At 40.2% G+C, this 27,512-nt stretch overlaps 3 protein-coding genes across 3 annotated transcripts; 2 read left to right on the top strand and 1 right to left on the bottom strand.

Annotated features, from left to right (window-relative positions):
* Positions 1-5,501: 5,501 nt before the first annotated feature.
* LOC109478059 (juvenile hormone acid O-methyltransferase-like) lies at positions 5,502-6,410 on the bottom strand. Its single transcript, XM_019779514.1, has one exon. The coding sequence runs from the start codon at positions 6,408-6,410 to the stop codon at positions 5,502-5,504; it is 909 nt and encodes a 302-aa protein (XP_019635073.1).
* Positions 6,411-9,009: 2,599 nt separating this feature from the next.
* Positions 9,010-21,748, top strand: LOC109478102 (cartilage-associated protein-like). The gene is given in 11 exon segments (XM_019779589.1): positions 9,010-9,542; positions 14,735-14,887; positions 15,257-15,346; positions 15,348-15,428; positions 15,952-16,057; positions 16,477-16,613; positions 17,665-17,748; positions 18,188-18,286; positions 20,111-20,274; positions 21,067-21,249; positions 21,516-21,748. Coding segments are annotated over 10 exon segments (1,515 nt in total). The 5' UTR covers positions 9,010-9,050; the 3' UTR covers positions 21,176-21,249; positions 21,516-21,748.
* Positions 21,749-24,214: 2,466 nt separating this feature from the next.
* LOC109477994 (C-type lectin domain family 4 member M-like) lies at positions 24,215-27,503 on the top strand. Its single transcript, XM_019779446.1, has 5 exons — positions 24,215-24,518; positions 25,724-25,878; positions 26,159-26,225; positions 26,585-26,802; positions 27,242-27,503. Exons 1-5 carry the CDS (start codon positions 24,215-24,217, stop codon positions 27,416-27,418), a joined length of 921 nt encoding a protein of 306 aa, XP_019635005.1. The 3' UTR covers positions 27,419-27,503.
* The last annotated feature ends 9 nt before the right edge of the window (positions 27,504-27,512 follow it).

The raw sequence follows: 27,512 nt of genomic DNA, 5'->3' as shown, positions 1-27,512 counted from the left end.
CCTATAAGCGTCTGTGAAGTAACTTATACAGTACGTGGTATCTTTGTCTAACATGCAGGCCTATCTAGCTATAGGCTCCTACAAAGGGTAACTTTGGAAGTGATAGGTTTTTGCTGAAGTAACTGCTATTCCAGTTCGTGGTTTCTTTGTCTGACATGCAGCAAGCCTATCTAGCTGAAGGCTCCTACGATGAATTAACCTGCGACTTTAGAACTGATAGGATTTTGCTGAAGTAACTGCTATTTCAGTTCGTGGTATCTGTCCATTATGCAGGCCTATCTAGCTAGACTCTGCTACGAAGGGCTAGTAGCCTGTGGCCCTGGAAGTAATAGGTTTTTGCTGAAGTAACTGCTATTTCGGTTTGTGGTATCTTTGTCTAACATGCAGCAAGCCTATCTAGCTAAATGCTCCTATACGAAGGGTTTTAGCCTTTGACTTTGGAAGTGATAGGTTTTTGCTGAAGTAAATGCTATTTCGGTTTGTGGTATCTTTGTCTAACATGCAGCAAGCCTATCTAGCTGAAGGCTCCTATACGAAGGGTTTTAGCCTGTGGCCCTGGAAGTGATAGGTTTTTGCTGAAGTAACTGCTATTTCAGTTCGTGATATCTTTGTCCATCATGCAAGCCTATCTAGCTAGAGGCTCCTATACGAAGGGTTTTAGCCTTTGACTTTGGAAGTAATAGGTTTTTGCCGTCGCACTAAATGGTGGGCTTCTGCTAGTATTGATAGGAAAGTATGTTTGCCAGTCTTCACCATAATGGAATATGCTATCCTACATATTCAATAGCTGCACCACTGACCACAGACATTACACTTTAAGAACTGTGACTAGAAAATCCAAAATCATATCCAGTTGCTTGAGTAACTGCTTTTTCGCGTATTACCTGGATGTCTAACCTTCACCAACGTATCTGTGACTATAGATAGTCTCTACGGACTGAGCATCCATCTAGTCTCATTTTGATGAATTTTTTAAGAATTCCATAATTACAAAATTCCCAGCTGTAACTCTGACTCAAAAGCCCATCAAAGATTGACACCTAATTCCCTACAAACGCTCAACAGTGCTCAATCTTCTGACAGTTTCATCTTCAAACTAATTCCAATGTCCATGTCATATTTATGATGTATGATCCTGGGTTTGACCCTTCCAGCAACCAAGCCCAGTTCTAGTTGGCCTTAGTACTGGAAAGGTTGGTGCTCTCCCATGGATTAAAGAAAATGTATTTTGGAATACCCCCAGAGTATCCGTAAAACTCGAGATGTCAGGGCTAAGGTCAGGGGCTAGGCTGGGATTAGTTGGTTTTACAAACACTGCACGCAATAAATTACTGGATAAAGCTTCACACAGCTTAGGCCTAGAAAAAATAATGCTGTGTTTCCTGTTTCCCAACTGACCCTAGAAAAACCTGCCGACTCTAGACTTTTTTTGGGGGTGGACCCCTGCAAGGGACATAAATTTTTGAGCTGATCAACCTTTTTTACCTCCATGATCTGACACCTGAGTGATAAAACAATTGGTTTTCTAACATTGACATTGAAAATAAAAGTGTCTTTATGCAAGTTTTACTTTATTGTATAAGTTGGACCCCTATAAAAATGTCACTAAAGTCTTCAAAAAAAAAAAAAAAGATACATGTAATAACCAACCTATCAAGTCCCTAATTCTTTCAGGACTGGAACAGGAAACTCAACATTTTTTTTCCTAGGCCTTACCACTGGAACCGAGATACAGAGTGAGTCCCCAGCTGGCAAGTGTTATTTCTTGCATTTCCAGCCATCATTCGTGCTCCATTTTCATCCGTTTTAAGTGTCGGTACTAAAGTTGGCGTGACCGAATTGCTGAACAGAATTTTATCCCTTGCCCACGCAGCCATGGCAATTTCCATAACACTCAGAAGTCCTACATTTTGAGTGCCAATAAAGGCGCAATAACATAGAAAACATAGCCTATGTGTCAAGGGAGAAGTGCCAATAACATGAATCTACCGGTAGAACAAAAAGTAACAGAGTAATGCAGTGTGCATACGTGTATCCGTAAGCCAAGGCATAACCTGTCTATCTAATATATAGTGTGATGTTTGAGTGAAAGTAAAGGCACAATAACACAGAAAACATAGCCTATGTGTCAAGGGAGAAGTGGCAATAACACGAATCTAGGACAAAAAGTAACTGTGAGTATTACAGTGTGCATATCCATAAGCCATGGTATAACCTGTCTAGCTAATATATAGTTTGACGTCCTATCAAAGGGCGAGATATATTTCACAGAATTCTTTGATGCAGGGTATTTTTACAACAACTTGTATACATCTATATTCCAAAACGGATACTGCAATATAAGTCAGTATGGTGGAAACTCTTAATACTGGCAAAGGTGTAATTTGTGACAGGGTTTGCAATGCATGGCACACATCGCACAGTGTCTCCTGCAAATTGAATTAATGCCACGCAACGTTAGTTTGTGACTTGACTTAATGTGAAATTTTCATGCAATCAACAGGTCTTGCTTCAACCTCAACTCCTCCCTGAATATGAAATCTCAATGTCTATTTCTGTACCTCGACAGAGACAGTTGTGGCCTACTCTCCAAGGAAATAACCTGACTGTGGCATTTGAAGCGACAGAAGAAATTTCCAGAAGGCTTCCTGCGCTCAACCGATTACGAATGGCGTCCGCGCAGACCTGATCTAAAAGCCAAATCCTAAACTTATTTTCCCATGTAAGATAATAACTGGAACGTGACAGGCACAGCAAAAGGAGCCAGATAGTCTGTCAGTAATGGCCACACACTCACCAGAAGGATTTAAGGAAACCATAGGGGAATGGAGTTCCAATTTGAGTTGCATGTGATAGATCAGGTACAACAGTTCCTGGCAAATATTGCTTGGCACAATGGATCAGATGATTCAGTGGTACATTTTGTCATTCGAGTTGCCCCAGGGCATGTACAATGTCACTAGAGACCTTGTTAATATATTGTAACATCACTGTCAGGCTAATGCTTACTGGCACTGCTGTGTAATATAAACTATCATGACAGTATGAATTGGAGCTGACTCGTACATGCACAGTGTTCGAAATACCAGTCTGCAATCTGCAGATAGATTTTCAGAAGAAGAAAAATTTATACAATCTGCAATTTTGCAGAAGGAAAAATAGGCTCCAGATTAATTCAATAGTTTTCAATATAGCAAACTAGAACTCTCTGGCCCCAAGGACAGACAATATACTTAAGCTCCTGTTTTGAAGCAACAGTATAAATTTAAAGTACTTTGACCACTGATGCACATACACTGTACTACCCGTGAGTAGTCACCAGTACTTGAGGATATTCCCTGGTCTTTCGGATTTTCTGATCATAGTAATGAATTTATTGTTGTTTTTTTTTAATCACTATACCTTACCTCACTGTTCTTTCACTCATTAATCTCTGTATATATGCCTCTAGCTCTGTTTCTAATTTTATGTAAGAATATGGGCCTTTGGAGCCTGAAATAAAGAAAAAATAAATAGTGACAGGGCTTACGAAATAGACAGATTGGCATCAATTTTTCTCCTAATAGAATTATTCATGAATAAGTGGATTGAATAATTACATAATTGTTTTATGACCTATAACCTTATTACTATAGACATATGATGTCTGGCCCCAGTATATTATCTCAATATTAAGGGCTGGCACTGATTAGTATGCATCAACGAACACTTTATGTCTGCTAGGCTTTTAACTCAAGTACTTGTGCACCATAGAAGAATAGATGCATTAATTTTCTGTTTTACCTCTCAACACATTGGACATTAGCCTGGGTACCATCCAGATTTTCGCTCTGCAACGATTTCTCTAAACGATTTTTTCAAGCCTTGCGGAGTGAAAATTCAGATGGTACCCAGGCTAATGGATAATGTAGAGGTGAACCCAACAAGAATATCAAGTTGTATCATAAGTGACATAACTAGGACATGATATTGTGTTACGAACATGTACCTAATCTTATAATCATCATTTACAATTCAAACAGGGACATCCATGGTGTGACCTACACCACAAAAATGGTATGTTTTAAACATCAGAATGTGAAAGATGACACAACTAATCAACTTGGAAAGGCACAGCTTTTAACCATGTCCCTGGAGACTTGTTAAAAACAGAGTAGCACAGGTCTATGTGGAATAAAGTACTATCCAACTGTAGATCAATATTAGATGTTACATGGAACAAAGCGACCATTTGTTGACATCTCCCTACGGGCTTCATCGCTCAAATTACCAGAAATCACTTTGCTGGAGGGGACAGACCAGAAATGGTTTGGGGGATGGAGAGATGATGCTGTTGTAATTTTGTATTGCATATAAATACTTTTTGCACACCAGGAAAAAAATCACATCAGCTATCTATTTCCAACAAAGGTTATTCTTTTATTCTCTAAGTATTTTCTCAGTCAGAACCTCCCTTTCCTTCATCATTCCTGGTCCATCCCCAACATACAATAATCAGATGTTCATATGTTAATACCCATGAAATAAAGTGGGCCTCAAATATGATGAAGGGAAATTAGACAAAGGCTTAAAGTTGATTCCATAGACTGAACTGAAAACCATTGCTGGTATCAATTTGGAATGCATACATTGTAAATATTATTTGTCTTTCAGATATTAGCACAATAGAGACAAAGGCAATGTCAGACAGACAAATGTACTAAGCGGGCCTCAGACATGAAAGGAAATCAGAGAAAGGCTTACTAGTAACAAATGTCCCTTAGAACTGGAAACCATTGCTGGTATGATCAATTTGGAATATACATTCATTTTGTCATCTGTCTTTTAGTTGCTTTTCTAAGCACAGTGGAGACAAAGGCAATGTCAAATAGACAAATGACGTTCACCAATTTGGAATATACATTCAGTTTTGTCATTGTCTTTTAGATGTTAGCACAAAGGATACAAAGACAATGTCAGAGAGACAAAATTAATGACGTTCATCAAATTAGCCTGAAGAGATATGCAAAGGCTTCCGTCGGTAGTGTCATGCATTGAGCTTCAAACACGACATTGATCTATTCCACGCTTTGTTCATACGTTTGGCTCTTATCACAGACTGTACCGGTGATAAGAGAATCAAATTTCCTATTTTCTAACATGGGAAACAACAAAAGGAAATTCTCAGATAGCTTGTTGGTTTTCATCCTTCGGGGCAAAAGTACAGAAGACGTAGATGTACTGTACTAGTGATCAAAGACTTGAATTTCCTATTTTCTAACGTGAGCTACAACGAAAGGAAATTCCCAGATAGCACGTTGGTTTTCGTCCTTTTGGGCAAAAGTACAGAAGACATAGATGTACATTGTACTATACCAGTCAATGTGATAAAAGAATCGAATTTCCTATTTTCTAACATGGGCAACAACAGAAGGAAATTCCCAGATAGCACGTTGGTTTTCGTCCTTTAGGGCAAAATTATAGAAGACGTAGATACACTGTATCAGAGATAAAAGAACTTCCTATTTTCTAACGTGAGCTACAACGAAAGGAAATTCCCAGATAGCACGTTGGTTTTCGTCCTTCGGGGCAAACGTATAGAACACGTAGATGAAATCCATGAGAAATTCGTCGTGAAGGTGAGCAGGTATATGCTCCAGATGACTCAGTAGAGGCCGCAAAAACATTTTCTCTTCCTGGTCTGACTCAAACTTGACCGTAAACACCTGATTGACACAAGTGATGACTTCGAAGCCGACGTCTTCCAGCAGCTTCTGCATCCCGATAGCATCCCCTTTAGGCCATTCCCACACTGGATACGAGAAGCCAGCAAACGCGTCCTTCCATTTGGGGTACTCGATGATTCCTCGCGCCACCGTCATGGCAGGTACGCCCGCAGAAACGCTGAAGAGGAACTCACCCCCATGTTTGAGAGTCGAGAACACGTTTCTGATCACCCTCTCCTTCTCCTCGATCCAGTGGAGCACGTTGAAGCACACGGCCTTGGTGAACGATTCCTCCCAAACCAGCTTCATGGCAAGCTCGTCGCGCGCGTCAGCGATGTGGTACGCTACCTTTTCGTGGGGGCTATTTTTACGAGCGTGTCGTACCATATCGGGCGAAACATCAAAAGCCTCGACGGACTTCACCCCGTCCTGCTGTGCAACGTACTTGGAAATCTCGCCTGTACCGCAGCCCACGTCTAACACCGTATCCCCCTCCTGCCACTCGAAGTTTTGATGCATGAGCATGACGGCAATCTCCTGTTGGATGGGCTGAGTGCTGGAGTACGAGTCCGTCAGGTCGGTGAACATCTTCCCCTGTTCCCACCAGGTTTGCCCGCCCCGACACTCCCCTACACAATTCTGTGGAGAGAAAGCCATGTAGTGCATTGGAGAGCAGAACATCAGACCTAGCATAATCCTCTTCATAGCTCAGGAACACACACACAACCCAGCCGGCCAGGGCTTCTCTGAAACCGTGACAACAACCAAAATCCCTCAACGGGTTGCCTTCAAGGGCTCTGGCTCCCGGGAGAAGTCACATCGCAATCCTGGCGTGAACGCCGACAAAGAGGTCAATTTATAACCCAAATGTACAGCAGCGCGAGGGGGAGATTTGCAGTGCCCATCACCGTGTGATCACATGGCACTACGCTGCAGTCTGCTTGTGTAGATACCGGCACCACAAGATATGCAAATGAGCCTGGCTTCCAGCGACCAATGGCTGGCCTGGGTGGGTGATGATGGGTAAAGTGAGGCATGCAGTGCTTGGGAAAACATGTGATCAATAAATGGAAGATGAATGAGGCAGCGGTGATTTGGTTATATCTGGATCCCAAGGGAACGTCACGTGCACGGAGACGCAATTGAGTGAAGCGAAGCAAAGGAGCTCATCATTATACATTGTTCAGTCAGAAATAGCCTAGTTACCAAACCTATATTAGCTCCCGAGTGCTACATCCTCTCTGCAAATAGCTGCATCCTCTCAGCAAATACTATCATTTTGTGGAGAGGATGTAGGGCTCAGGAGCTAAAATATATGTAGGTTAATAGGTAACCAGGCTAGTCAGAAAAGGAAAGGCCTGTATTACACATTCAGTTTTGCTTCTGTTGAGAAATTATAGAATGATACAGATTCAGCTTCATTTCCTGAATAGATATTTTGTTTTTTATTATAAAATTTAAGATGTTGTTTTGTTTGAAATTAGATTTGATATCAATCACACTCCTTTGTATATCAACAGGTTGTGCAAAATTTACTACAGTAACAATATTCCTATAGATGGCTACTGTACATTCATTATTTCCTCAGTAACCTGAAAAATTTTATGATTTACAGTTGCTGTAATACCTAACCTTGTATGATTTATTGCAAGGACAAATGTTAGTTAAACAAAGTCAAACACTCTGCCCAATTAAATGATGTCTCTTCATTACCACAGATGGTGCCAAAATGCTCTTAATTATCAGGCGTATTAACGACTAATGAGGTGTACTGTGCTAATGAGGAGGTGATTTAGAACAACAGATCAGACTAATACAGAAGGATTACAATCGTGTTCCTTTTAGCCTGAGGTACTCACTTACTTGGGCTCTCACTGGGGAAAGGATCAATAGTCTGCAAAAGAAGTCGTCAATCAAGGGTGCTTTGATTTATTCTAAACTACCTTATTTAATCATCTAGTATTGCTCATTGCAACCCAAAGGCCAGTGGCTAGTATCAATCAGAGAAAGGACATTACATGTACATGTACACTGGCATTATATCGTTGGGCAGAGCTCTTTTGCTGAATACAAATTGATATGGATGCAAGACTCTGCATGTGAGCAACTTACTTAAGTTAAGCCCTAAATTACTGCCCTATATTAGTGATAATGGCATTTGATTTATTTTGTCTTCCAGGGGAGATGAAGTCATAAAGAAAGATGGATGGTGCAAATGATTAACGATGTAATAATTTCTCATATATATGATAAAACAGAGATACACAATCATACCATGTATGATCAAGGTCAATTTTCTTTCAACCAGCTTGTTCCACAAGTAATATTAATATTTAAGCAATCATACCAGATGGTTACCATCAAACAGTTGTCATAAATGACATTAAGTGAATAAGTTTTCCAATGGTATTTAAGACACTGTAACATTAATATGGTTAGGCCACACCAATTTAATTTGTTGGTTCTCGGATTTTTTCAGGAAAAATATGAAGCGACGGCGAAAAAAAATAAAAATAAAAACAGATCTAGGGATCCTATTATAGCCCCAAATGCTACGATACGAGGTATGAAGTCAACACAACAGGCTGGTTCAAAATTTAAACAATGGATTTTTAACTTCTAATGATACCACTGCATTGAAAGATGGAATAACTGTAACGACTAGGAAGAAAAGGACTGTTTTCAACTGTTCAGGGCAAAATATGAGCATTTTGCAGTTGATTCTGAAATTTTTTTTTTTTGCAAATCTGGAAAAAATGAAGAGGTGAATCCGAGAACCAACAAATTAAATTGGTGTGGCCTTACACAAAGGAGATTTGGTGACCAAACTCAAGTTACCAATCTAGTACATGTACCATTAATGTTAATGGTTTAGGTTTCAGATATGGCATCATAAATGAAAATCTGATGGGCATCCACCATAACATGGCTTTAGTAGCATGACTACCCCGGTAGCATAAACTTACTAGCTTACTGTTAGCCTCTACCAGGCTTTGGGAGGCGGCTGGAAAGACTAGAAATCGGCCAAATGGAGAGATTAAACATGCTGAGGGGGTTGGTCCGTTAGAGAGTACATTTCGGGTGCGGCAAAATGTTACTCTCTAGCGGATCAACTCCTCCGGCATGACCAATTTCTTCTCTTTCCAGCTGCCTCCTAAAGCCTGGTAGAGGCTAGCATGACTACTCTAGCAGTAATACTAGCCCTCAGTAGAAAGATATTTCAACCTCCTTGTTCAATCCAAAACCTGAGGCATTGTGGGATACAGTTATAACAGCCGCAGTGCACGGTGGGATAGTTTAAACACCTTGACAAAGGTCAGGGGTCGGGTGCTGCTGCATTGTGGGATGCTCCTGGGCTTGCAGAAGACGTGTCACATCATGGCGCAGGCTTTCTTCATCTTCGGGACCACTTTCCTGCTCTACCTCGCCGTTATTCTGGTCGACCCTTCCTTCGGCGACGACCCAAGCATCGTGCCGTACGACCAGCTATACGAGGCCGGGAAAACCCACTACACCAGGCAAGAATGGCTGGACACGATCCTACACATGGAGCGAGCCATCAAGAACTACAAGCTGAGAAAGACCGAGATGGTGGGGTGTCGAATGAAGTGTACGAACCACACCAAGATCGTCAAAGACGTCCTCACGCTAGACCCTCGCTACCCGCACCATTCTGAGCTGAACTTCTTCGCACAAGTCGTGAAGAAGGCGGAGTGTCTGAAGCACTGTCTGGACGATCGGCTGGGAGACATTTGGCAACTCCCCGTCCACGAAGACATCGAAAAGGAGTTCGAGGCCAGAGTTCCTTACGACTACCTACAACTCGCCTATTGGAGGGTAAGAACTCAGATTTCTTCGAGATAATATGCACTGATTGCTTAAAAAATCAGAGCAAAACTTCGCAAAGGTTGTGCTCTGTGTACAGCAGCAATTAATCATTATTTATTTGCTCCCCCAAGCATCCGAAAAGTCTAGCCCAGTTCCCTTGCGTTGTATTTGACCTGATTTATTTATGCCGAAAGTTATAATTGGCGCAGTTTTCTAGTATTCTAACTTGTGTTCCTGCCTAGCTTGTTAGACTTACAGATCTTTACCAGCTACAACTAAGAAAAGAAGTTAGCTGAACTAGCGGCCCCTCCCCTAGGCCTCTGCCAGGCACCGCGGATCGCTGGAAAAATAGTAGAAATTTGGCCTAAATAAAGGATAGCATACCAGGGGAGTTAGCCGGCCAGAGAAGATCCAATTTGCGACCCATGGCCGACTAACTCCCCTGGTATACTAGCCTTTATTTCGGCCAATTTGTACTATTTTTCCAGCGATCCGCGGTGCCTGGTATAGCGAGTCGGGGGTACTACGTGGCGTAACCCGACACCCAGACGCCAATCGCCCGGGCCCAGATTTTGGCTAGTATTTGGTTCACCACATGTTTCACACGGTGCGAAAACCTGTACAAATCTTCATGCATCGGTCATTTTTGACGGTGTTGTTTTGAAACTAACGATAAGGAGACGTTTTATGAAGATTTTGTACCTACGGTATAATTTTAGTACCTCTGGTAACTTGAGAATTTGCAAAAACTTTTGCTTTTTGTAACCTGAGACCTTAACAAAACTTTCCATTTTCACTGCATACCGATATTTTGTAAAAGGCATGTAAAAACGCCAAAAGCATCTTTGATTGAATTGCAGTGTGAATCTTTAGTTTGAGAAAGAAGATAATTTGCTCCCATTGTGTGTAAATTTGGTCATTGGTCATGCTAATTGTCAGCAATTATGTGCTCAATTTGTTACACTGATGTGTATTTGATTGAAAAAAAACACACACTTAAATGCCAGATTTATAACTGCTAGCAAAAAGGTGATGATAGAAATGCAAAATTAGCTAGTTTTCAAGCTTTATCTCTAAACAGATGAAAATCCAACATTACTACTACAAATTCGTATCTTCATAAAACCATTAAATGTAACTGCGTGTAGAGTAAAAAAATACAGAGTAAAAGGTAATATATGGATGATTATTTGCTACAGAATTCTCCATGTATCAGAACAACTATTTTAATGCCGTTATGCTCAAGAAAAAAATGCTAATCAATCATTCTAGTTTGTTGATTGTCTGAATCCCCACTGATTTGACTTTCTGAGGGATACCCACTCTGTTTACATCAAGTCTGCATAAACACATGCACACAGCCAACCTCTTTGTGAAACCCCAGCTCAGGAATGCCTGTGGTTATGGTTACCGATGGGATATTGTATTCTTTTGGCAGCTGAAAGCACCAAGTAGACAGAAAGGCCATGTATTGGCTAGTAACTGGTCGCTGATAATCTCCAAGCAGATCATACGGTGGCAAGACAGTATCCATTGGCCAGAGGAGTGTCCATTGCATTAGTGACCAAAGTGGCTTTGGTGGCCAATGGATACTGCCTTGCCACCGTATGATCTGCTTGGAGATTAGTTGCTGAGAATAATACAAGATGTTTTGAAACTTACTTGTACGTAATTATACCAATTTTTCAGTTGTTTTGCAGTTATACCAATTTTGCAGTTGTAAATTCAACCAAAATTTTAAACTTTTAGTTGGTCACGTTTTCTTTGTGACAACTTTCTGCACAGTTTTTGCCCTTTTTATAGTTCATTGTCCTACAGTCTGGCAAGAAGTTGAAACATCACATATAGGACCCATATGTTCTGTGTGATCATTTAGTTTTTTGGCACAAGATAGTGCGATCTTTAAACAGCATGTAGAGGTGCCAAACCTCTGGAAAGTTGAGGCAAACTGTCTCGGATATGTTTCCAGGTTTCTACACGAAGGCCATCCATTGGAGGGGGCCCGCAAGCCCTTTTCCGTAGAGCGTAATCGGCCGTTTTAATTCTACGTAGAGCGTAGACGGACCACTCTTCACATTTTGCGTAGAGCCAGGGCTCGAAATACTTTTTTCAGCCAGGTGGCGCATGTTGCCACCTGAGTCAAAAGCCAGGTGGCGCCATCAGTATTCAAGTGGCAACACTTCCAAGTTATCATTTTCTTCAAATCTGCTACTTATATCTATTACGTTTTCTTCTAGTTAACTACTTAAGTTTTATGTTATAAAATAAAGTAATGTAAAGAACACAAAAGCTCTCAAACAACAATGTTTTAATAAAGAATGCCACCTTTACATCACTTCATCACAGGGCTGCCGCCGTGGGAATGCCACGCCTCTACATGGCGGCACACTTATGCGGGTGGTGTTACGTGCGCCATGTTCTTCGTTTGCGCAAGGATAATGTTACTCTCATCTGCCAAATAAACATACCCCCCGGAATAAACATACCCCCCGGACAAATCTTCAAAATCTAATAAAAAATGGTATTAGCTCCCTTGATTTAAAAAAAAATTGGGCATAGGTTCCCCGGATGACCCCTAACCGGGGGCCAACGGTGCTTCCACAAGTTCAACAAGTGAAAAATACATGATACAAATTGTACATGTACTTATTAAAAAAGCCTGGAACTTGGAGCAAGTATTCCTAAGGTGTTACGGACATAATTAATATATACCAAACTTTTTAACCCAATCATATTTCCCAAACAAAATCACATATTGACACAGCTGAACAAATAAAAATGTGACTATGTCTATAAACTCATACTAAAAAAAAATTTAGAGACACTCAATAAAAAAAGTAAGAAAGAAAGAAAGCATGCTCTTAATATCTGATTCTCCCAATTGTAAAAGCCCCACAGCATCCAACCGCACATTCATAGAAACAACATTATATTCTGACACTAGAAACCAATAAATTCGGAAAATTTCACGGTAATGTTTACAAATTAACCTTTTAAAAATACGAGTGAATTTTTATTTCTGTCGTTGCCGAAAATTTTTTTTTCATGCGTGTAATACTAGTACATGTATCTTGGACGCTTGGATGCTATCTTCACCTTTGACCACATTGTTGGAAGCAGCGTCGGCCATTTTCATTCTGTCTTTCGAGCTGTTTTTTCCGACAAATTTCAACCGTTTTAATCATTTTACGGCCTCAGAAACTCGAAAACAAGTTGTAGTTGTTATTTTCATGCGTAAAATTTCTTCTGGGGATGGATTATTTTTCCGCCGAGCCGCCGAAAACTTAGCGTCGCATGCGGTCGGTCGGGCGGCCGGCAGGATTTTGTATCGGCGCGCTTTGCATGTAAACAAGGACAGTCGGAGTTGTTTACATGAAAATTGTGTTGTGAAACGCCAGCGAGGTGTCTGATTTTCTACCAATGAGAACGTTTTCTTTGTGGCGTCATGGCGAGATCGACAATTCATCGACAATTCACAAGATTGTGCCGACAATGGGGCCCGATCCATGCGATTAGCGGTTCGATCCACGCAAATTATAGGTGGCGCGCTGCGCCACCTGAGTTTAGGAATAAGTGGCGCCAAGCAAAATCAGGTGGCGCCGCGCCAGTGCGCCACCGGGTATTTCGAGCTCTGGTAGAGCGTATTCGCTGTTTTAATTCTACGTAATGCGTTGTAGTCACTTGGAATTTATCGTAAAGCGTAATCGAGAGGTTTCCAAATTCAGCGTAGAGCGTTGTCGGGACCCCCCCTTGCAGGCCCTCATTGGAGGCATGAGGCTCTAAATGGCTATCTGCCAGAGTCCCTGTTAGTGATAAACTAAACTAACCATATAGAGAGAGGAATCAAGCCAAGTTTTGGATGTTTCCAGAACTTCCCACATACTGAGAGATGTGCCCTACGAACATTCTTCATATCAATCATTCATCTATACAAATACTGCAATGCCATGAATGTCTTATAGCAAGAATGTTCCTTTTTATAACCTTGCTTTGAGTGGTATTTGTGCTTTCCTAAAATAAGCACAAAATGTCCTTTTATCGTTTGTACTAAAAAAAATATATTTTTTCTAGAATCCCCATTGTGGCTACCGTGTAATAATATTATCTGCACTAACTTGTATCTTGGGCCAAGATACATGTGCAGATATATTATTAGCCACAGTTGGCTTCAAAAAAGTCAGTTTGCATTTTCCACAAAACTCCTACAAAAAAAAGGAAGGCATATCCACACACCCAGTCAGTATACTTACTATAAGGCTAAACGTTCTACACTGAAACTACTGCTCACAGTAGTATTGAATAGATAACTATATTTATAATTGTTGTCTTTAGCCTGTCTGGAAAGCTTCCTCTTGCTCCTTTGTTAGGTTAGGAAGCTACAGGAATTTAATTAACCTTCCCAAGGCCATGACCAGTACAACTGTGGTGCCTGAAGGCACTCTCAGCAGGAAGAATGTAATCTCCAAGCAGATTCGGTGAGGCAAGGAGACTTGATGTTGGCCACCAGTATCCATTGGCCGCCTGTATAACGTTCATGGGGCGGACATTGGATACAGGCGACCAATGGATACAGGCAGCCAACACAAAGTCTCCTTGCCCCATTGACTCTGCTTGGAGATTAAAAGAATGTTTAAGACCCCCAGTAGGACCCCAATGTTGACAGGCACCATTTTGAATGCAAATGAAATGATGTTTGGGCAATCTTAACTCACAAAAATGCAAATAAGAGTAAACATGGTACAGCAAACTGAGTTTTGTTTGAATGTGCTTCATTTAGACGTGTGAAATGTAGAAAGCCCTAGATACATGTGTAGAACGTATCTGAATGTTAGTGGGTTGATGTTGGCAAATTTTAGTAGCACATTGACCAGGACAGGAACACTAGCTAATCAAACATAGCTAACATCAGTGGCCATATATATCAGGGCACTCCAGCCATCTCTTAACAGAGACTGGACCATTGCTTACGTCATCTATCCGTAAAGTCTCATGGGAATAAGGTGAAGTGTTTGTAACGTAACTCTTGCGAGATTACACTTTGAAGTATTGGTCATTAATTATCCTGATGAAGGCGACAGTGGTCGTTGAAAATTTTATCTCTGTGTAACCCTTGTGTTAGAATAAAGTTCAACATTTTACTTTAGTATAATTACTACCAACACAGATGAACTTTCATGATGGCATGTTTTTTTTTTTTCTAGACCAACCAGTTGTCTAAGGCAGTTGCAGCAGCGCACACTTTCATTGTGGCCAACCCAGACCATGACATGATGCGGGACAACATTGATTTCTACAAGGAGTTTGAAGGAGTGACCAAGGACATGTTTCAGGACTTGGAACGATCAGAACATGAGGTGAGCAGTTGATATCAATATTTTAGGCTTGGACGAAGTTGGAGTGTAAAGTCGAAATACTGCGTCAGGGCTCAAAATACTGGGTGCATGTGCACCTTAGTGCACCCAAATTTGGAGCTGTGCACCCAGTTTTTTTCTGTGGGTGAACATTGTCACATAAACATGCTGCAACAGAGGCGGGTTTATAGGCGCTACCAACTGAACTGGCCAAGTGGTTTGAGCGTTTAGTTATGAAGCTGGTGCTCGGGAGGTCGTGGGTTCGAACCTCGGCCCGGGACCAGGGGTTTTTATCTGTAACAGTTTCTACTTGCTCCTCCTGTTTCTTACAATGCTTCTAACATAATTCAAATGTGCTTCTCTGTTGCACAGCAAATGTTCTACAATGGAGTGGCTGCCTACAATGACCAAGAGTACAAGGAGTGTAAGAAAACGATGGAGAAGGCCTTAGTACTGTACTACAAGGCAGAGACGGAGTGTAGGGTACAGTGTGAGGGGCCCTACATTCACGAATACTTCCCCGAGTTCTTCCAGTCCATCACAAGTGAGTTCATTTGATTTATTGAAATCGTAACAATACAATATACACGTGGGACACAGGCAGCTGTTGCTGGTGTTGTGTCCCATACATAGAAACGAATACTGGACAGGACAATACTCATTTTCACTTGAGTTAAGTTAGGAAAGTTGTGTCAAGTTCCTTTCCCAAGGGCACAAGACTCGTGGCATGTCAGGACTCAAACCCGGGACCTCTCGGTTCCGAGTTGAGTACTCTGTCATTACACCACACGACCCCACAAGTGAGTGTTCTTCAGTAATAAAAAAGTGACATGCACGCTACTGGAGGGGGTTGCAGTCCCTAGGACGGGACGTTAAGTTGCAGTCCACTGTTCATTGTGCTTGTTGAAACGAGCTGGGGGAATTTCCCCGTTATAATGAACCTGTAAATACTGTACATAGTGTCTGCCCTCTCTATCTCTTCAGTGAGCTAAAACTGGATTGAGATCACTTTCTTACTTTCTTCTTTTTTATTGTGTTGTACAGATCACTACTCGTCTGTGCTGAAGTGCAAGTCAGATTGCCCAGAGAAGGTTGCCGGACCCAACCAGAAAACCAACTACAAGAACTACCTGCCCATGCACTACCACTACCTGCAGTTCTGTCTATATCAGCGTACGTTTTTTACTGTTGTACATTTGTGTTGTGTCAGAAGATGTGTTATAGCACAGTTGTAAAGCTAGTATTTTAATCATTTAGAAAATTTAGCAAATAATATTCTGATTTCTAAGCTTCTGAGATTAAAGCGTACAAAGGGAGCCTGAAGTACTAGGGTCCAGTGTGGTGGAATCAGCTCACCAAAGAACAAACTTTAACTGCCTTCAAAAACTCATTGTACTCTTAATTGGAACTGACATTTCCTGAGCACGGTTGTATGATTATTATTGTGCGTGTACTGTATTGTTATTATTGTGCGTTATTTCTTGTATGATTTTGTGTATTTTTATTGTCCCAGAAGTACCTGAAAAACAAGTCAAATGACCTGAGTGTAACCTTCTGGTAAAAAAAATAACTTCCCCCCTCCTCCCCCACAGTTGGAGAGGTAGTGAATGCCTCCCAGGCTGCCTCGTCCTTCCTCCTGTTCATCCCTGACCACGGAGACATGCTGCAGAACATCCGCTTCTACCAGAGACAGGCAGACATCACCACAGAAAACATGCAGCCTAGGAAGGTCAGGCACATTACAGTGTTACACAACCAAACTATTCCTTAACTTCCTACCTTGCTGACATTTCGCTGTCTATCATACACCTTCCTCAGAGCTTCTGACTGGATTTCTGCTTTTTCGCCACTAAATGTAACCAATGTAGGTGGCACTTTTGCGGCAAAAACGCAATCCCAAACGGAGCTGCGTTTGTAACCCCCTCATAAACGTAAGCAAGGTAGGAATAGTTTGGTGTAAAAGAAAACCCCTATATCCTATACTCTACCAACCTGATGAAAATAAGTGCTAGAATACCCACCTGCAGTCTGCATTTTGCAGAGACATTTTCAATATTGCAGAAGAAAAATTAGGCAACCTGCATACTGAAAAAATTTAGATGTAAATCAAGTGAAGATTTACTTCCAAAGGCTAACATGTCTATAGACACTATGCAGTGGTCGAAATACTTTTTTTCAGTGCTCTGCAATATTGCAGAAGAGTCAAAATTTTGTTCTGCAATTTGGAAATACTTTCTGCAAAAACATACTAAAACATACTAATAACAGACACAAAAAAACAGTTACTCAAGTAGCTGTATATAATTTTGGTGCTACCTAAAACGGTCAGACTACTACCTTTCCTCAGTGACACTAAGAAACTGAAGGAGAACTGCAGGTTTATAAGCAAAAACTATTGATTGATATGCAAATTAGTGAAGACAAATTTTTGGAAGTCAAAAAGGAAACAAAAGATAGACAAGTCAAGACAAGGATGATGCAAATTAGTGAGGAAGCTCCTGTTGTTTCAGAACAGAAGCTCAAGTGTTGTCTGTCCTTGATGGGACCGGAGAGTGCTAGTTTGCTAAATTGGAAACTATTGAATCTGGAGTCTATTTTTCCTTCTGCAAAATTGCAGATTGTATAAATTTTTCTTCTGCAATCTTGAAAATCTATCTGCAGATTGCAGACTGCAGACAGGTATTTCGAACACTGCTATGTTTGTATATTGTATATTGACCTTGGTATATTATTGTGTGATACGGAAATTCTTACCATTATTCCATGTGCTGCCTTTACAGGAAGCAGTGGAGTACTTAGAGATGTTAACCCTGGAGCAGAAGCTACTGGACCTAGCTCAAACCACATTCACATATGATGATGAGGTAGGGTATTCTACAAGCTTCATCCACATTAAGGTTCTAGCCAGCTTGAAATTTTTTCCATCAGCCCAGTTCATGATTTAACCTGGGAAGAAAGTGCTGGCAACCTAGGTGGGTCCAGGGGAAAATTTTATATTTTCAAGCCTTACAAAACTCCATTTCCCGCATTTTGAGAGGCAAATCATGGGGTTGAGAGTAGTTGTTTGTGGTCTTTCTGATGTTTTTTTTATTTTTACCCAAGATTTTTGCCAATTTTTTTCATCAAGGTTCACAGATTGGTTTTAAGAAGTTTCCGTCACACGACACAAAGTTCCTGCAATTGTCGGAAAAACTGGTGCCGGCTAGAGGCCATTTTGAATTACTCGTGGCTAGTTTTGTGTCAATTGTTTCAGTACGTAGTTCAGGATATGAAGCTCAACAACTGTTGATTTTATTTTGACAGATGTCACTTGATGGTGAAGAAGCAAAGGAAGAGGAGAAAGAACCCATCACAGAAGACATGCCCAACCCAACACCAGACGCCGAGAAGCTGGTTCGCAAGGTACAGCCTAAACTTTAAAACAAAAATCACTTTTTCACCATTGGTTAGGCCACACTGATTTAATTTTATGGATCACGCGCCAATTCATGAATTCTGCAAAAGGCCAGCATGTGCCGGCTTGTTATAAAAGTCGCTATGTACTACCACAAATTCACAATTATATACCAGCTTAAAGTTTGTATTCCTGTGGCTTAGCAGCATTTTTTGGCCGGAATTCTTTTTATTCGCTCGTGCACTCTAGTTTGGGGGTCTTCAGACTAAATGAATCAGAGGATGTCATCCATAAAAATAAATCAGTGTGGAATTACTATCATCACTAGGCTTGAAGAGTTATTTTAGATGAGCACTAGCTTTATTCTCCAAGCAGATCTTTGGGTAACCAAGACAGTGTACAATTGGCCAGACAGTATTGGAAACTGTCTTTGCAACCGAAAAATCTGCTTGGAGATGACTCTAGGATTGGTTATGATAAATGTCTCTAAAATTGAAAGGGGAAGTAAGGGATGAAACATTGTTAAAAGATTTCATTTTTGTCTTTTTATTCTAGCCTACTTAAGCTTCTATTGCTAGTAGAAGAGTTATAATCTTGGCTATCTTTAGATAATCTTTAAATGATCATTTTTATTTTTAGATCATTTTTAATTCTCAGTTGTCAAAAATGCATGACTTTGAAAAGACGTGCATTTTTGACAACTGAGAATTTTTGTGTAGTTTTCCTGACTGGCTAGTGTGACGTAACAGACATAACAGCAGGCTTTTAGCTAGGGTTTTTTGTTGTTGGGTGTCCAATTTTTCTGTTGTTTGCTATGTGCAGCATACGGTGCAGGCACAAGCTTTTTATGGGGGCTTTTTTTTTAATTCTTAATGCTGTCAAACACCACTTCCTCCATTTTGAGGTCCAAATTTTGAGGAATACAGGCAGCCTGGCTGCAGCCAAGTTTCTTTCCTTCGTTTCAACATCATTTTTGTATTTATAGTAAGGCTGAAAAAGGGAGGCATGTCTGTGAGGCAGGGGTTGGGAGTGGGAAAAATAGGGTGTCTTTAGTGTGACGTGTCAAAAAAGTAGGGAGTCCAATTTACAGGGAGTCCAAAAGACACCCAGACACCCCCTTAGTTAAAAGCCTGCATAACAGGAACTACAGACTTGTCGATTTGTTACACTAACAACTTACAAGTACACGGGAGACAAGTACAGGGGACAACTCCGAACAGGCCCTCTTAAACTGCCCAAATAATACAACTTACAGCCAGCGACTGTTGCTCCATAGTGCACTGCTTACAGAACTAATAGCAGGGGTTTCCCCAGAAATTCTTAGGGGACAGGTTCTCCCTAATCGGTTGAAGAGAAATCAGCGAATTTTCATTAAAATATTAACCCTTGTCCTGCAGGGCCCATATATATATGGGTTGCACATACAGTACCATCTATATAGTGCCCTGAATGTGTACGATTTGGTAGTATTGTCGTGCAACGTATCACTATCACACTGCAGCAAAACACAACAAATGCGGAAGTAACTATGCCAGCGCAGGGCAAAGAAAGTCAAGGGTCTGCAACCTCAAATTAAATTATTTGAAAATGTTGTGTAAAAAAAATGCCAGCAGGACAAGGGCTAACAGAAAACCCTAAATTTGAACATTTTGGGAGAGGTGCTAGGATTTCCTTGGGGAGAGCCCTGCTTGAACAGGCTTCATCATTTCAGAGCTAACCTACTAACCGACTAACTAACTCACCAGTTATATTCCACCTAGTGTCCATGCACGAGGAATCTAAAGTCTAATAACCATGCTTGCGGAACTTAGAGGGGTGTGTTCCTACCCCAGGGGGACCTCGGGAACCTGCCCCATGATAGAGCCGCACTTCCCGGCACAATACCTGGCACCCTTCGTGGCACAATACCCAACACTGATACTGTCATACAGGGGGACAAGGACCCCGCGCTGCAGGGGACAGACATGGGGTCACAGGCCGAAACAGCAGAACCCACGTAAGTCTGCCGTGAGTACAGATCCCTTCTCCTACATCCCAGCATGGCGGAAAACTGACTAATCGAGATCTAACCCTTTATAAAACCCCTCCAGACCCCTACTAAGGCCTAGGAAAAAAATGTTGTGTTTTCTGTTTCAGTCTTGAAAAAAATTAGGGTTAGTAGGTAGGTAATTATCTTTTTTTCCTTCTTTCTTAAAAAAAAAAAAGCTAGGGTCAGTAGTTTTTTCTGGGGTCGGTCAGGAAATGGGATACGCAACATTTTTTTTTCCTGGGCCTAATGAAGATTTAAACTTATAAAACCCCTCCAGACCCCTACTAATGCACCTCAAGATCTTGGAGAGCTATGATCTCTGAGATTCTCAGAAAATGTTTGGCTTCCTCATCTTCTATAAAGGATTGATGATGTTCAAGCTGGCTTCAAACCCTCTGTGCAACTTGAAATGTTGCTGCGTTTTTAGCACTATTAACATGTCATGCTGGGATAAATGGAAAGAGCCTAATCTACATGTATCTGTTAAAATTGTTGATATCTTTCAGTCATTTTGCTTTTAAGTGTATATGACTTTTGTTTCAACCTTTCGGTCATGTTCAAAAGATGATGAAAGAGCTATAAAAAATGGTTTTAAGGAGAATTTGGGGCAAATTGTTGAAAGTTTTAAAAAACAAAACCTCAGATGCATTCCTTTCAGCAAAACTCTCCATGCCTTGTAAACACTAATACAGGCATCAGTTTATGAGAAAGGTAAGCCTTCTCATTGCAATATTGTCTTGAACTGTCTTTACTTCACAGTGATGCAGAACCTTCATTTGAAGAGGACAGTATACAGAGGCCTGCGACAGAGGAAGAGTCACCAGAAGTTTCCATTATACTCGACGACTCGGTCAAAACAGAGCTATAGTAATGTGTACTACTCTGCCTTCTCATTTCAGTTCTGTAACCATTTGACATTTTTTGTCATTCATATCATATTATCTTTAACAGCACGTCGGCAGAACGTTCTGCGCCTGCGCAGAACCCTGTATTTTCGCGTTTTTCGTTGGGTTTTTGGTCAACGTTGCATCAGAATTTTTCCTGTTGCAGAGGATATTCTTTCCGACACAACATTTGGAAACTGCTGTCGAAATGCTAACCTTATATGAGCAAATACAACCTTATATGAGACGTTCTGCCAAAATGCTATGTACAATACATTAAGGGTTTCGCGCAGGTGCAGTACGTTCTGCCGACATGCTTATTATCTTTAACATGCTTATCATATCATACTAGTATATATACATATTAACAATGTTGCAACAGCTTTTAAGAACTGAGTTGTATATAATGTTAATTGTATACAATGATAAAATTTGAACAGCGGATTGTTATAACATTTGTACTTTCTTTTTTTGTATTTTTGTACTTTTTTCCTCATGAATGCCGCTGCTATGTAAAACCTAAAATATTAACAACCTGTGTATGGCAAAAGTGTAGATGGTTATACTTAACACTAAATACAATGAATATCCTTTTAAATGGTATATTTTAGGAAAACAATTTTTCTATCTTTCAAATGAAGCTTCGAGATCAAACTGCCTCTAGTCCCTACAATAATTATTTTAGTTGCTAGTACATGTATTAGAGATTGTGCTGAGAATAGAATTAACTGTGAGTGTTGAATTGTTGTAGTACATTTATAACATCACATTTGTGCCTGTTAGTAGATTGCTAAAAAATAGTATTCTGCATATAATGTGCCTTACAGTATTTCATTGCATACAAACCCTTCATATCACTTATACATATTGCTGCTTGCCAAAATATATTTTTGTGTCATTTTAATGTCATACATTCAGCATGGTGCTGCCTAACCCATCTCTATGTTACAGCTATCAAAAAGAAATCTGAAAATTTTTTTACAAAGTGACATCTAGATGTAGTTGACTTGTCATTGACGAAGGGCTGTTGAACAGTTGTAATATTAATGTTACAATTCAATTTGATATTTTACAAGAATTCTTATTGATAAGTAGAATTTGGATATTTAACCGCACAGGAAAATGTAAAAAAAAGTCAGAAAACATTTCATAACAAATATTTTTAATAAAACAATAATTGCAAATTACATTGAACAGCAATGCAGTAACCTGAAGAACGCCATGGCCAGTATATTACTATTTCTAAAATTCCATAGGTTTTGTGTTATTTGTTATTTCTATAAGAATCAAACAAGTTTTGTAAGAGAGATTACATGTCTAGAGGCCTACCATTGTTTAAGGGTAAGACTAAGAAACATTTAAATGGTGCTAATCTAATGTTGCATGGCTTCACTGTCACATGTATTATTGGTTTAACTTTCTGTGCAAAATACTGAAACTTGTACATGATGTAAGTGCTCCCAAAGCAGCACGTTGGCAGAACGTACTGCGCCTGCGCAAAACCCCATTTTTCATGGTTTTCCTTGGATTTTTGGTCAACATTGCATCAGAATGTTGCCTGTTGCAGATGATTTTTTTTCTGACATAACATTTGGAAACTAAAGACCGGTTGTTAACCTTATATACACGAATACCACCTTGTATAACACTTTCTGCTTAAGTGCTATGCACAATGCATTTAACATTACAGGTTTTGCGCAGGTGCAGTATGTTCTGCTGACGGGCTCTTCAATACAATCTGACATAGAGGATTTTGTGTTAGCAGTATTGTATTGTAAATAGCATACTAGTACTTAAGTATTGCATATTTTATGTTCAGTGCAGGCAACCTAGGGACCATTCTCAATCGTTTTATAGAGACAAAGACGTGTCAAACTAGCATTTTTATACAGAAAAGGCATTGCAAAATAGATTTTTTTAACATATAGCAGTATTTTTCTATGAAATGCTCTTCTTCCCTCTGCCTAGGCAGTTTTATACTTGCAGAAATAATGTGCAAGGTAGAAAAGTGATGAAAATGCCGGCCTGAGGGTAACCATGAATGAGGAAAATGTAAACCAAGATTGCCATCACAAATGTTGTAAGAAACAAAGTCTGAAATAAAACTACAGCTGTATTGGGTTGAGTGAGTGTGATTTCTTTTAAACCATCTTTGAGAAAAGGATAAATAAAGTCTTCCTTCTTTGTCTTGCAAAGTTTCCTCATTTTTATTCTTCATGTCTTGTTAACTGAGAAATGCAGGGAAGGAATAAAATCTGGTGTTGCTTCCTGGTGCCTTATATTAGGAGTGGTCAGTAGAAACCCTTAATAATATGTGTAATTCATGTACTAACTATGTAGCCTTGTTACCAGTGAGACCTATTATAGCTCCCGAGTCCTACATCCTCTCTGCAAATAGATTTGCTCGGGAGCTACAATAGGTCTGGTAACCAGGCTAGTAACTCTGGCAACCAGACAATTATGTTGAAGATACATGCAAAACTGGACGGAAATAAAAGTTGAGTCCTTGAAGAACTAAATGCATTATGTGTAATTCATGTAACTGTGGCAACCAGACAATTATTGTGAAGATACATAGAACTGGTCAGACAAATCTCGAGTCCCTCAAGCACCATGCATTACATGTTGGCTACATAAGCTTGTGGGAGAAGGCGTACAATGGACAAGAATGTCTTTCTTTTATGTGTAATTCATGTAACTATGTGGCAACCAGACAATTATTTTGAAGATACCTAGAACTGGTCAGACAAATCTGGAGTTTTTGAAGCGACAATGAAATACATTTTGGGTACACCAGACAATTATACAATCATGTAGAATAGGAAATAAATATCGAGTCCTTGAAGAGCAAATGCATGGACAAGAAGGTCTTTCTCTTATGTGTAATTCATGTAACTATGTGGCAACCAGACAATTATTTTGAAGATTCATAGAACTACATGTAGTCAGACATACATGTAAATGTTGAGGCGCTTAAGTGCATTACATTTTGGGTACACAAGTTGGTGGGGAGAAGGCATACAATGGACAAGAACGTCAATCAGGCATCCTGTAACATCTACAAGCCCTGTAACGGTGATGGAGACTACCAGGCATCCTGTAATGTCTATGAAACGTGTAATGATGATGAAGATTACCAGGAGGCCTGTAAGGTCTCCTCAGCCAGGCTGTCAGCAGCAGGGATGTCCCATAACGGTGCTACAGGAACCGGTAAAACTGGGAACAGCCCAGGCCAGTCCCAGACAAGGACCTGTTCCATAGTGAAGACCCTCCCTGTGATGACCATCCTTCTAAACATCAGTCTGCTGGGCACTGTTATCTTCCTAGGTGAGTGATGTTGTATCCTTGACTTATCAAAAACAAATCTGAGATATACTGGATAAATAAACTTAAAACTTGACTTTATTTATCCTACTAAAATAAAAATCTTTAATACAAAGTTCATTGCAAATCCATGCCCGAGCGCTAATTCGAAGAAAATGATAAAATAATAAGCAGTAAAAATGATCATCATGATTATTAATGCTACCAATGCAAATTTTGATATGTTACTGTTGGGTTTTATTTCTTTTTTGTGTGCATTGGAGTCAGAAATGCTTGGCATTTTGCAAGACGTATGAATTGGGGGGTGTTAATAGAAATGCAGTTTAAAGGAGTACTAACCTCCAGAAGGAAGTGCTATTTTCCGATACATCATGCTGCAATGAACACATAACTAGCTGACTTTTTACATAATTTAGCTTGTACGAGTTTCGCGGCGCATGTTTGTAAAGTGATATTAATATCATTTTCCCCCATGCTGAACCACAATTGATACATCCGGGAACTCTGGCTTACGCAATACTCATACACTTCAGGTCAACATAAACATTTTTTTGGCGAAAATGGTAGGAGACAAGCACACTAACAAGCTGATTATTGAGAAATTACTTGCTTTACTTTGCTTGACCTGTGGCTTCGATATTATAATATCATGATGTCGAATACAGTGGGCGCCAGTTTCATCCTGTGTGTTTTGATTTTCTCAACTTATTTGCATGTAAGTATAACTTGAACAGATAATTAGATTACGCCACTTATGAAAAAGATAACTAGATTACGCCGTTTTTTCATCATCAATATTTGCGGCATAAATGAGGGGCGATAAGGACACCAAGAAGGGCAATGGTTGGTAAGATACCAAAGAACACAAAACGGTACAAATTTTTCTTATCGCCCCCAAAATGAGGTCTGTAACGTAACTTTTTGTTTAAAACATAGACACCAATGGGGTAGCGTGGTGTATTCTGGGATAGTTTTGAGGGTATTTGGAGAGTTTGTCCTGGATTCGATGCGTTTTAAGACTTGCTCGCAAAATGGGCATTTAATTGTATATTGTAGAATAATATGAATTTTTCACTTCCAAAAATAAATGCCTGTCGAAATATAGCACCCCATTCTGGAGGTTAGTACTCCTTTAATGACAAAACTAGAACTCTACAATCAAGGTTCTACATTTCTTCCATAACATGGCATTGTTGTTTAACTTACAGTGGTGGCAGTGTCAGACCTAAGGGTGTCAGTTGACCGGCTAGACCAGGAGACAGCCTTAAATCTGTCAGACCTAAAGTTGTCTGTCATCCAACTGGACAAAAAGACTGTGATGTCGACTGCCTATCTGTCAAACATCTCTGCATGGATACAACAGGTAACTGTGAATACGTAACATAGCAGTGGTGGTACTTAGGAGTAAGAGAAGGTGAAAATTTGGTGGTTTAGCTCAAAATTCACAGACAGCGCCACATACGCATATCATGTCATTACATATCATGTTAAATACATGTACACATGTATTTTTATTTTTAAGTCAAACATGAATTGTTAGAACCATGATGAAAATATTGCTTGAGCATGTCGCCATCCTGTTTTGTCATTAGATGTTGTAATAAATAAAAAGAAACATGAAAATAAAAGTGTTTGATTTTCAGATTTGGGGGAAATCAGAGCAAGGAGGCATTGCAGAGGAAACACCTGTTCCAACTGACTCACGCACAGGTATGTAAGAATATAACGACCTTGGGAGCAGACTCATTTCCGTCGCTCTCCTGTGTATTTTGTCTGGAGGCCATTTTGTAGAGTCATGTATTGTTTTTAAATCATTCAAAAGTGTCCCCACCATTCCTACATTGTAATAAGTCTGATTATTTGAATGTGGTAAAACATGCCCTACTGTCAAAAGAAAGGACAAAACAGTCAAAATGAGGGGCACGGAAATATTATCATCATCTTGTCAGAAATATTGTACTTAGAGGGAACTTTCTAATGATGGGTTTGTGGGAACTGTTAGTGTAATTAAAATGATACCATATTCAATGTGACTATAATTACACATATACCTTTATATTGTTTTTCAGCCCCCTGCCCTGCCGGTTTCAAGAAGTACCGCAAAGTCTGCTACAAAGTTTTTGACATGGAAAAACCCTTTATGCAAGCATCTGCGACCTGTCTGTCTGTCGGTGGAGGAACCCTCGCTATGCCTCGTGACGCCGACATCAACGCTTTCCTTTTCTCCCTCATCAAGGCGGCAGACTGCTATAAAAACTACTGGTTTGGCTTACATGATCTGGTACAGGCAAGTACTCTTCTATCATGGCAGCACTATCATGGTGGAGTCACTAGAAACAGAGACAAAGACAGAACGGTCAAATGCAGGACAGAAAGACTTGATAACTCTCCCATACCCTATATAGTGAGGCTTTTGAATGCTTGATCTAATAGCCTAAGTAACAGCTGCCCCAACTTGGTTTTCTTGATGTTTTCCAGTGATAGTACATGATTGTATAAGATTTTAAATCTTAAAGCAGCTGCTATAATTTCGTATAATGTTAGTCAACTCCAGATTTTACGAATATTTCAGTGTTTATTACCACCTTTTATTGCAATATGATGATAACAATATGTTTATGTTTATTTTAGTACAAGTTTTGAGTAATGAGTATTGAATCCGCAATTCAGCCCTCGGGCTGTGAGTGATTTACATTTTAATGAACCATTCATTATCATCATTACAGGAAGGTAAGTGGGAGTGGGTGGATGGTACTGACCTCGGGACCGGTAACTACAGTGCCTGGCGGGAGGGCCAGCCGGACCAGTGGGGGGACCAGGACTGTGCTATGTACAGAGACGATCGCTGGGTTGATGGGGCATGTCACTGGAAACACCCGTTCATCTGTCAAGTCATCCCATAGAGCAGTACCCTGGATGCCAGACTAGTATCAAACTGCTAACCCTTTCCCTTCGGCAGCCAGAAGCCCTTCGCCCGCCCGTCTAAATTACCGCTAC

Source organism: Branchiostoma belcheri, unplaced genomic scaffold, assembly GCF_001625305.1.
Source record: "Branchiostoma belcheri isolate BF01 breed outbred unplaced genomic scaffold, Haploidv18h27 scaffold42, whole genome shotgun sequence".
Lineage (NCBI taxonomy): Eukaryota > Metazoa > Chordata > Leptocardii > Amphioxiformes > Branchiostomatidae > Branchiostoma > Branchiostoma belcheri.
Note: the sequence above shows the minus strand (reverse complement) of the source record. Positions and strands in the feature narration are given on the sequence as shown.